Source organism: Apium graveolens, chromosome 9 (genome assembly GCF_009905375.1).
Source record: "Apium graveolens cultivar Ventura chromosome 9, ASM990537v1, whole genome shotgun sequence".
NCBI lineage: Eukaryota > Viridiplantae > Streptophyta > Magnoliopsida > Apiales > Apiaceae > Apium > Apium graveolens.
The window spans coordinates 2,050,812-2,063,219 of NC_133655.1; the positions used below are offsets into that span (position 1 = coordinate 2,050,812).

General features: G+C 33.8%; 2 protein-coding genes across 2 annotated transcripts; one reads left to right on the forward strand and one right to left on the reverse strand.

The window, feature by feature from the left end:
• The first annotated feature begins 7,192 nt into the window (after positions 1–7,192).
• Positions 7,193–7,943, forward strand: LOC141683664 (uncharacterized). Its single transcript, XM_074488413.1, has 2 exons — positions 7,193–7,826; positions 7,918–7,943. The coding sequence occupies exons 1-2, from the start codon at positions 7,193–7,195 to the stop codon at positions 7,941–7,943; spliced, it is 660 nt and encodes a 219-aa protein (XP_074344514.1).
• A 1,750-nt stretch (positions 7,944–9,693) lies between these two features.
• Positions 9,694–12,006, reverse strand: LOC141684557 (uncharacterized). Its single transcript, XM_074489591.1, has 3 exons — positions 11,907–12,006; positions 11,763–11,821; positions 9,694–10,727 (listed from the first exon to the last, which is right to left on the reverse strand). The coding sequence occupies exon 3, from the start codon at positions 10,707–10,709 to the stop codon at positions 9,981–9,983; it is 729 nt and encodes a 242-aa protein (XP_074345692.1). The 5' UTR covers positions 10,710–10,727; positions 11,763–11,821; positions 11,907–12,006; the 3' UTR covers positions 9,694–9,980.
• Between the last annotated feature and the right edge of the window lie 402 nt (positions 12,007–12,408).

Genomic DNA, 12,408 nt, shown 5'->3' on the forward strand with positions numbered 1-12,408 from the left:
ATTGACAGCAAAGGCAATATCTGGCCTTGTATTATTCGCAAGATACATAAGTGCACCAATTGCTCCAAGATATGGGATTTCAGGACCAAGAACTTTTTCATCATCTTCTCGTGGTCGAAATGGATCTTTATCTGGTTCTAAAGATCTAACCACCATTGGAGTAGTCAACGGATGAGATTTATCCATGTAAAATCTGCTCAAAACCTTTTCTGTATATGTAGATTGGTGGAGGAAAATTCCTGATGACAAGTGCTCGACTTGTATACCAAGACAATATTTTGTCTTCCCAAGATCTTTCATTTCAAACTCTGTCTTTAGATATATGACAGCTTCATCAACCTCTGTAGCTGTTCCTACAAGGTTTAAATCATCCACATATACAGCAATAATCACAAAACCAAATTGTGATTTTTTGATAAAAACACATGGACAAATTTGATTACTAATATACCCATTCTTTTGTAAATAACGACTAAGTCTGTTATACCACATACGACCAGATTGTTTCAATCCATACAATGATCGTTGAAGTTTAATGGAGTATATATGACGAGGTTTCTTGAACTCATCCATTTTTAATCCTTCTGGGATTTTCATAAAAATATCACTATCAAGTGATCCATATAGGTATGCAGTAACAACGTCCATAAGACGTGTTTCTAATTTTTCTTTAGATGCCATACCTAATATAAAACGAAAAGTAATTCCATCCATTACTGGCGAGTATGTCTCATGATAATCAATGCCAGGCCTTTGAGAAAACCCTTGTGCTACAAGTCGGGCTTTATATCTCACAATTTCATTCTTTTCATTTCTTTTTCTTATGAATACCCATTTATTCCCAACAGGGTTCACACCGATTGGTGTTTGGACAACAGGTCCAAATACTTCTCTTTTGCGCAATGAATTTAATTCTGTTTGAATTGCGTCTTTCCATTTTAGCCAGTCTTTTCTTTGACGGCATTCATCCACACTTTGTGGTTCAGGATCAGAATTTATGTCGACATCCAATGCCGCTGAATACACAAATACATCATCGATTATGGCTTTACTTCGATCCCATAATTTCATATCATGCACATAATTTATTGAAATTTCATGATTGTTTAATCCCGAATCTTCAGGGACGGGAATCTCTTCAGGAGATAATACCACTTCGGGGGTATTTGCTTCTTCTGGAGCATGTGCCACTTCAGGGGCAATTTTCTTTGTCTTTCTTTTTCTTGGTGCAACATCTTTCGCACCGACCGGTCTACCACGCTTCACGCGTGGCTTTGAATCTGTAACCAATTCATTTGTACTTGATTTTTGAATTGGTATATCTACTCTAGCTGGAGTATTTACTGCAGGTATATGAGATTTAATTACATTTCTAGAATCGTTAAATGCGTCAGGCATTTGGTTTGCGATATTTTGCATATGTATGATTCTTTTAACTTCAAGTTCGCATTTACCGGTACGTGGATCTAGAAAATGTAACCCCGATGCATTCCATGTTATGTCAGGATTAACCTTATTCACATGTTTATCTCCCCCTAAGGGAGGAAACAAAGATTCGTCAAAATGACAATCTGCGTATCGTGCAGTAAATAAGTCTCCAGTTAGTGGTTCAAGATATCTAATTATAGATGTTGAATCAAAACCAACATAGATACCTATTCTTCTTTGAGCTCCCATCTTCGATCTCTGTGGTGGAGCAATCGGTACATATACAGCACTTCCGAAGATTTTGAAATGAGAAATATTAGGGATTTGACCAAGTACCATCTGTAGTGGAGAATGTTGATTATAGGCAGTTGGTCTAATCCTTATAAGATTAGCAGCATGAAGTATTGCATGACCCCAAATAGATGTAGGTAATTTGGCTTTCAATAACAACGGTCTTGCAATAAGTTGAAGTCTTTTGATAAAGGACTCGGCTAACCCATTTTGTGTATGTACATGAGGAACTGGGTGCTCAACTGAAATTCCTACAGACATGCAATAGTCAACAAAGGTTGCAGATGTGAACTCACCGGCATTATCTAAACGAATTGACTTAATACAATGGTCTGAGAATTGAGCTCGCAACTTGATTATCTGGGCAAGTAATTTTGCAAAAGCATCATTACGAGTTGAGAGAAGACAAACATGAGACCATCTAGTTGAGGCATCTATTAGTACCATGAAGTACCTAAATGGACCAGATGATGGGTGGATCGGTCCACATATGTCGCCCTGTATCCTTTCTAGAAAACTTGGACTTTCAAGCTTAACTTTAGTAGGAGATGGCCGAGTAATCAATTTTCCTAAAGAACATGCCGAACATGGAAGGTCATTTTTAGAAAGAACTTTAAGATCTCTAAGAGGATGTCCGGTAGAATTCTCTATAATACGACGCATCATAGAGACTCCAGGATGACCTAATCTTTCATGCCAAAGGGTAAATGATTTTGGATCTATGAGTTTGGAAGCAATGACATTGTGTGACTCAATGGTTCTGATTTTCATCATATATAATCCTGAGGAAAGTGACTGAAACTTTTCTAAGATTTTCTTGTTGCTAGAATTAGCAGAAGTAATAAGGAGATATTCTTTACCAGCCTCAGAAGTGGTTTCGATGTGAAAATTGTTAAATCTGATATCCTTAAAACTAAGAAGATTTCTAGTGGACTTACTAGAAAATAATGCATTTGGAATATGTATGTGTGTACCATTAGGTAAGACGAAACTAGCTTTTCCAAAACCTTCGATTATATTAGATACGCCAGAAATCGTTCCAACTTGAGCTTCAGTTTTGGTTATATGGGTAAAGTATTTTTTATTTTGTAGAATCGTATGAGTTGTACCACAATCAGCAATGCATATATCTTCAGAATCCATTCTTCTCAGTTCCGGCAGGGCTTCGTGCTGATAACGTGTTGTAATATCCTAGTTATAAAAGAACAACCGGAGAGCTACTAAATTTAACAGAAGGAGGTAAGAAGCTGAGCATAGAAAGAAAGCTCGGGTGCATCTTTCTTCATTACCGAGTGTGGCTATTTATAGCCAATGTAAATTTGCAAGAAGCCAAGAACATTAAATGCATACACAAATTCTACTCCTATAAATCATAGCCCTACTATTTGATTCATTGACCACATGCATGGCAATCACTGTATTATAACAATTCACTTGTTTTTTATATGTACTTTTAGAATTGAGAGAAATATATACTATGTGCCCATAACATATACTACAATCTAAAAAGTCGTTTGGTTGACAAATATTTAGATGAATATTTGAAATACCCTGGAAGTGTTAACTAACAAAATTGTTTGATTGGATAAAAGATGAAAATGAGAAATATTTAGGAACTCTAAATATCCTCGGAACATAAGAACTTACTTACCCACACCTACCTACTATGATAACTTGTGAAAAACAAAAATAATCTATATATTATTATAATATTAATGACAACCTATATATTATTTTTAGGACCATTTCATAATTTTTTTTGCCAAGATAGTTCAAATTTTAGTCCAAGTAAGGTTTTCTAATTAAAAAATTTAAATTTAAATTCATTTTTATTTTGGATTTTCAAGTCAATTTATTTTAAAGTTTAGAATGTATACTTATAATTTATTAAAATATTGATCACAAATTTAATAATTTAGTCACATGTTATATTATCAGTAATTATATTTGTTAAGATGTTAATAAAAAATAATAGAATAATTATGAAAATATTGGGCTAATTATCATTTAGGTTATCAATTAAACTCAAAAGTATCACTCAAATTATTCTTCTATTTCGATCTCAATCGACACATTAATTAATTTAAAATTTAAAATATTCACTCCGTCTAAGTTAACTTTGAATCGGGTCAGATTTGACCGTTTTCATCCATTGCTCTGGCGGAACTCGAATACAACAACGAATATTTGCTTAAAGCCCATTTGTAGTTCTAGTGGAATGTTTGGCAAAAGTGACACTTAATTTGAAACATAGAAAGTTGGTTCAAAGTAGTGACTATGAGTGTGTCGTAAAAAGCGCATTAAGCGGACGCTATAAGCGGAGATATAATTGCTTGAATTAGTGTAAAATCGCATATTTAAGCTAGAGCGGGCAATCGGGTCGTGTCGTGTACTTTCGTATCGTGTAATTTCGTGTTTCGTGTACGTAAACATGAAACTCGTATCCGACCCGAAATGATTTCGTGTACCCATATGTGAAACCCATATCCGATTCGAATCGTGTCGTGTACTTTTCATGTACTTTTTGTGTATATTAAATAAAAAATTAATATAATATATATATACATATAATATATAAAAAAATCTATTTTAATGTATAATTTAATGAAATATGGTGAGTGTATATATAAATATATATATTTTTACATAGTATTCTATAAAAACTTGTAAATATTTATATTATATATATGGGCTGAGTTCTATGGAGTCCGCCTTTTTATCGGAGTCCTCGGAGTCCATCTACGTTCTGCAAATAAAATATATTGTAAAACGTGTTATTTTGCAAAACATGTTACACAAATAGCATAACTTCAACAAAATCATGCAAATCTCATATATTTACGGTACAATATGTATGTTCTGCAATATGTTCTGCAACATGAACATTTATGTTCTGCAAACTAAACATGTTTTGTAGAATATATATTTTTGCAATGTTCTGCTTGTAAAATGTATGCAATCTACAAGATTTTTGATAGAATAGTGATGTTTGTCGAAAAATAATATGTTTTGCAATATTTTAAGCTATATTTTACTTGCAGAACATATATGGACTCCGAGGACTCCAATTAAAGGTGGACTCCATAGAACTTTACTCTATAATTATATTATATACATAAATATATGCATGTGTTATATATATTAATTTATAAATATATTTATCTCGTGTAATTTCGTGTACTTTCGTGTACCTAAATTGAAACCCATATCCGACACTAAATCTATTGTGTAATTTCGTGTTCGTGTACATTCGTGTTTCGTGTACCAAAAATTAAAACCCATATCCGTATTTTTCGTGTCGTGTACCAAATTGCCCGCTTTAATTTAAGCGTTTAAGAAAGTTTAAGCGGGTTTAATCGGCTTTAGGCGGAATTAAGCGGATTTTGACCGATTAAGCGATTTTTGATCAATTAAAAGGGGATTAAAAATAATTAAAAAAGTAAATATTATTTTTAAAAAAGGTATAATTTGATATTTTTAAATGTTACTTATATTTTTTTAAGTTGATTATGACTTTGTGAATGATTATTTTATTAATTTATTATAACAAGTAAATGTTATCACTTTATTCAAAAAATATTCATTATTTTTAATATATATATATATATATTTATTTATAATCCGATTAAGCGTCCGCTTTTAAAATTGCTTAAGTGTTCACTTTAGCGCTTAAGCACACTAGAAGGTGATCTCACCGCTTGGGTCCGATTTGCGATTTTTACAAAACTGGTTACTACTTTCTCATTTTCGGCCCCCTTTTCACAGCTACCGACCTCCTGTTATTTGCTTAAGTGTTTGCAAAAGCAGATTCTAATTATAATGACGCATTACACGTACGTAGCAGGAACATTAATATGAATATCCTGAAGGATAACAATATTATATTGTAGTATTAAAATATAATAAGAAATGTTTCAAAAAATATTTTATTTCTTTACCAATTAGAGCTTCCATTGATGTAGTTTATTTGTAAAAACTATATTTCTCAAGTTGAAGAGGGCTTTAAAAGTAAAATAGTAAAACAAATACAGATGATGGGGTTAAATTGATAATCGGATGTAAGATTTTTCTAATTTAATATACTGATAAGAGACGTACTATATCAGCATAAACTTGATTGATAACAGAAAAAAAAGGAAACTGTATAATTAGTGGTATAATTTCAAATCAGATCTTTGCAAACATGGAAACTAGATTGTACAAATACATATAATATACAAGTTATTTAATTAATTAATATAAGGATCTTATACCAAAAATAATGTGTACCACCTGTATTTAACCGTCGAATTTGAATAAAATCAAGAATTGTAAGCTTGGTTCTCTAGTTCATTCACTAAGGAGAGATCCTTTTTGAACCCTCCCCTCTTTATGTATTTATATATGTATCTATCTATGTATGTGTATAAAAAGTTTGAGTTTATTGTCTTTATAATTCATAAAACATATAATCATGTGGTGTATATCGGTGTTTTGCTATGAAAGAATGGTATCTACTAAAACACATAATTTTGGTAAGATTTATGTATCAAATACAATCAGGTGCCGTCAAATATATTTAATAATGTGTATTTGTTAGTATTGTACGAGATACGGGAAAGAGTTACCAAAATTAGGAATAAAAATTGAAGAATATTTAAATTCAAATAACAACTATAAAAAATTGTATTGTGAAAAATTAATGCAGTATGCATGTAGTATCTCAAACAATCATAAAAATTTATATGGATCGTCTTCAATTGTGAAAAATAACGAATACCAAACCTCTACGTCAAATGTCAAAAAATACTATATGCAAAAATATAATTATACCCAAAAATCTATTCATATACACAAATAACGGCGTACGGCGGTGCAGGAGAGAAGCAAGTGGTTGAGGGAGGAGAACGATTCGGAGTGGGAAGCACGGATTGGGCGCGAAAATAACGGGGCAAGATTTTCGGGAGACAGTTTAGGAAACAAAGGAAATGAGATAGCTGTAAGGCGGGGTATCAGGGATACCGAGATAATCTCAATTTTCAAAAATAACAAGGATAACGGAAATGACGCGGAAATTCTGAGTAAAGGGCCTAACATAAGTTTGGAAGTACAAAAATGGCCTGAAAGCGATGAGGATGTTGGGCTTAATATTGAGGATAGAAAAAGAAGGAGAAGTGGGCCTATAACTGAAGGAACAATGGATTAATAGATACATTCTGATTTGGATTAGGAAAATGCTAGAGGTACAAAATGAGTTACTAAAATAGTTACAAATTTCACATGTCACCTGTTAGTTGGCTAAATATAAATGGACCCCTGTATTTATATTAATAGGACCAATTGAATTTTTTCATTGTGTCACATCACCCATGCCATGTCATTTTGTGACAATTTTTTGTAACTTTTTTTTGGGTCTCTAGTATTACTCTTTGGATTATACTGCAACCGCATAAAATGATTTGGCTACGCTTGCGATGCAAGCTAGCCATTCATCATGAAACACATAGGTTGGAACTGTCGGGGACTGGGAAACCCTCGATCAGTTCGTACTCTTGGGGACTTGATAAAGTCTCATAATCCCACTTTGTTATTTCTGTCTAAAACGCTCGTTAGAGGTGATATTATACCTAATATAAGTAGGAGGTTTGGTTTCTCTGGTTTTTTTGCGGTGGATGCAGTTGGCAGAAGTGGCGGTCTGGCAGTGTTATGGAGAAGTAATATTAGCTGTACTGTGATTGGTTCATCCCGTAACTATATTGATATGCATATTCTAGAAAAAAATATCCCTTCTTGGAGACTCACCTGTTACTATGGGTTTCCAGAAAAAGCTCGTCATCAGGAAGCATGGAATTTGTCAAGACAGCTAGCTCAGATTAATTCTCTAGCGTGGTGTATATTTGGCGATTTCAACGTCTTGTTATATGCTTCGGATAAAAGTGGAAATCATCCACATCCACAAGGACTCCTCGAGGGTTTTCGAATGGCTGTGCAAGAATGTAGCCTTACAGAGCTGGAACTCACAGGAGGAATGTATACTTGGGAAAAAGGAAAAGGCACTGATAATTGGGTGCAAGAGAGACTAGATAGAGCTTTTGCTTCAAGCGACTGGTGGCGTAAATTTCCTTTATGTAAGCTTACTGTTATGCATAAAATATACTCTGATCATGACCCTATAGTCATGGACTTACTGAATAATTCTTGTTCCATTAAGCAATTTAGATTTAGATTTGAGAATGTGTGGCTGAAAGAACCTTCCTTTCATGACGTGGTTTCGAATTTCTGGAGTGGTATACCTACTGTATATCTGCTACCAAAATTGCTCTCAGTCTCCTCCCTTATGGCTAAATGGGAAGGAATTTTTTTCATAAGTTCAGGGATAAGGTTGAAAAGCAAAAAGAGGTTCTGGATGTCTTGAGTAACAGAGTTGATGAAGAGGGAATTCGAAATTATTTCATCGAGAAGGATCGACTTGATGATTTATTGAAGCAAGAGGAGACCTATTGGAAACAAAGAGCAAAAGCTTTTTGGCTCTCGGAGGGGGATACTAATTCTAAATTCTTTCATGCACAAGCTACAATAAGAAAGAAGGCAAACCGTATTGTGTTTCTGAGAAATGAACAAGATGAAATTATTGATAACCATGAAGAGATGTGTAATATGGCTATCGAATACTTTACAAGTGTTTTTGCAGGTGATAATGAGAATAATTTCCAACACAGAAATTCTGAGAACAGGGTGATAACAGATAGGCAGAATATTATGCTTACAAAGGAGCTGGAGTTTGATGAGTTTACCAAGGCAATTAAACAAATGCACCCAGATAAAGCATCTGGGCCAGATGGGTTTAGTCCAGCTTTTTTTCAACAATTTTGGGGGCTGATTGGAAAGGAGATTTTTGAGAGCTGCAAGTGTTGGCTTCGTGATGTTTCATTCCCACCCGAGCTTAATAACACGACACTGGTGCTCATACCGAAGAAGGACAATGTGGACAGAATGTCTGAGGTCCGTCATATTGCACTGTGCAACGTTCTGTATAAAATTTTGGCAAAGGTTCTTGCGAACAGACTGAAAACTATCCTCTCGGCCACAATCTCGGAAAACCAGTCTGCTTTTGTGCCTGGACGAAGCATTACAGATAATGTATTAATAGCATTCGAGGTTATCCATCATACGAAAAGGAAGAATAAAGGTCAAGAAGGGGAGGTGGCACTAAAACTCGACATAAGCAAGGCTTATGATCGAGTGAGTTGGGCTTATCTAAGGCATAGGACGGAGGAAATGGGGTTCGATCAAAAATGGATAAGATGGATGCTTATTGAAAGCAATTCTAGCCTGGTAATTCATGCACTTCAACAACACTCTGAGTACTTTGTGGAAGTTGGGAACATATTGGAAGCTTGCTTTAGAATTATGCAGAGTCGCAGTGATTTGGGGTTTAGTCATGTTAAGAAGCACGCAGATGGGGTAGCTCATAGTTTAGCTAGAATCCCCGGTTTGACAGGTTGCTATAATGTTTTTATATCTCCTCCGCATTGTGTGTTGGAGATTTTACTTAATGATCATCTTTCTCATTAATGAAATTTCTTTTGCTAAAAAAAATACATAGAAGGGGCAAAACATGAAATATTGTCCACAACTCCAACTAAAATAACATCCATTCGCGCAATCTAAAATATGTTTATGCATTATACGAGCTATAAAGCTAGTTCTCCAAATGACCAAAAGTCTAGCCAGCCGAAGAACTACATCAACTTATCAGTTTTTCTGATTTACAACAAGATATAACTCAGACAAAACGTTCAAACCCAAATATGCAAAACCTTCATTTCAATTGCAGTAAGCAGCACCTATACACATCAAACACCAAGTTAAATTGAAGATAATCACTAAGTGTTGATATTTTTTCTTAAAAGATTAAGCTGTCGATTAAATCGTGTTTCTAGAAGAGAACTAGCTTGAAAAAGGAGTTAAGTGTAGGAATTCAAGAAAGTAAAGTATAGATGGAAAAAGAGGCACTTCTAATTACTTTCTCAATTTACCCAGTCTACACAAATTGGGATAAACTAATTATTATAAAATGTATATTCAAGGCAATATACAATAATTTAAGAGCTAACATTTTTATTACAAGAATCCATATCGATAGAGTGATGAGAGAAACTAGGTCATTTTTCTAGTCAGTGAATAGATCCCCATAAGGATTAAAGAGTAAGATATATTCCGCACTAGTCATATATCTGAATTTTGCTAACAGTCAATAATTAATGGCTCTTCTAGCTTTTTCAAGTTTTCTTGCTGGCCATTGCCTTAGTCTTCACTATTAAATTGTCGATGGTTGCTCTGATGTCGGCAACATGGATAGCATAATCTTCATCTTGGAAACTGAAGCTATACAAACCCACTATATTACCATCACAATCCAAAATTGGTGCCCCAGTGCCACCATACCTCCCACCACCATGCATATTCTTGACTTGAACTAACTTCAGTGAATCGGAAAGCCCTCTGAAGTCATCTACCCTCTCCTCCATCTTCAACTCAGGATAATAATCTATTTCTGAAAGATCATAGAAGATATCATAGGTTTTTTCTGCACACGAGATGTTACCAACATTGTATATGAAAGTTTGTTGCCCGGGATGACCAATAAAATGAACTTCTGAACCTACAGTTAATTCATTTGTTTCACACAGATCCGCACACTCAAACCCATCATCTACTGACATATCATGTTGGTCCTTAAGAGCAAGCAATGCAATATCTCTTTTCTTGTTAGACTTCACTTGTTCAACATGAAATAGTTCTTTTTCAAACGTGACAATATACAAATCTTCTATGTCCTCTTCGTCTACAACGTGGGCAGCAGTCAACACCAATTGGCTTGAACCAACTACTACAAATGCTCCACCGCCAAGGACCTTATAATTCTTGCCATAGATACCAACAATCGTTCCACGCATTTCCTCATAAAGATTGCCTCGTTCGGCTATGCTAAGCACCTTGGTCCCCATTTTTTTACAAACAAAAATCTGGATCGAAAATGAATATAAAAATGCATTAGGCGGTAAAAAGGAGAACTGGTAGGGCGGGCATCCACATCCTCAACTTGAGTAAAATTCATGATCACAATATAGACATAGTGTTTTACCAACCAGAAAAATCTACACAAACAGGCTAATACACATACAAAAACAACAATAATATAGAGAAGCAGGTTATGGAGATCATGATCGAACTAATATAATATATAAGTTCAATAATAATAAAGTAATACACACACACAGATAGTTGTACGTACAATCTGAAGTTCAAATTACAGATCAATGAGAGTATGAATTAGATATCATCTCAAATCTACACAAGCAAGCTATAGCCTATACATATACAAAACAACAACAATCTAGACAAGTAGGTTATGGATATAAAAATCGAACTAATCTACAATACCAAGTCGAATGAAATTACACACATACAGTTCTCCTATTGCCACCGGAAAGTTCTCGTAGGGAATTTTTAAGTTGAAAGCACATAATCTATTATGAGTTTTGAAAGTATTAGTTCTCTTAGCTGGTAATACCCTTTTTTATGATGTAGAAAGTAGGAATTTTCCAGTATAAATTAATATATTTGTGCTTGTTATGGATTTGATATAAGTTTACATTTTCAAACAAATGCCTATCGATTTAAAGATAAAAAAAATTAAAAGCGGATACTCGGAATGTATCATATAACAGGAGACTGCAAATGTGCCAGAAAAAAGAAGGGAACAAAACATATGTAATTATGAGGGTTATCACTACCTGTGGGTTTAAACTTATAAGTGCCTCTAAATCTAAACCTCTGTTAAACCTCAGTTCTTAATCTAAACCTCTGTTAAAGCAATGGCTTAATTCAAATCTATGATGTTGGTCGAAAAGGAAGGTACAACTCAGAAATAGGTAACAAACTATTACACAGTATCAGTACACATAACACAATTCACACGCACATAACACATAAGTCATGAATTAAATAAACATTACACAGTTCATTTAATAGAATAAACATAAAAAAACAAATAATACCTGAAATTAATCAAGCAGCGAGAACTCAGATGTTGCGCCTCGGGACGAAGAAAGGTCACCTGTAAAACAAGTAGCGAGAGAAGGGTTGAGCAAGATCTAGTATATATATTGAAGGATTTTGATTAATCTTACCGGTAAACTTACAGAAATTAGGGGCGGCTCGGTGCTTTTTATGATCTATCCTCTCTCCTTCTCAAACTTTAACTTCCATTACCACAGTTCCATATTTATTTGTCCAATTAAAAGTTCAATTTCATATAATAAATTAATGCAATAAATTTGTATTTTTTTGATTGTGTTATTTTTCTGCTACACAAATAAATTTTAAAAGGATAGTTTTGTAATTTTAAGTCAATTCCTCTGTATTTACAAAAAAAACCCTATTATCACGAGGAAACCTTATAATCTCAGGTACAAGTCAATCCCCTAAATAACAAATTAATATCTATCATTTAAAAAATATCTTTTAAATATTCATTTCTGAAATAATTTTTATTCATTTGTCCACTTCTACTTTCAAAGTAAATTTTAAAACAATTTTCCAAACCTAACTCTGTAGTTTATATTTTCAAGGTTTGACTCTTTTAAAATTTAGTTAGATTCTCATTTTTCAACATATTAATTAAGAGTATTAAAAAAAATAATT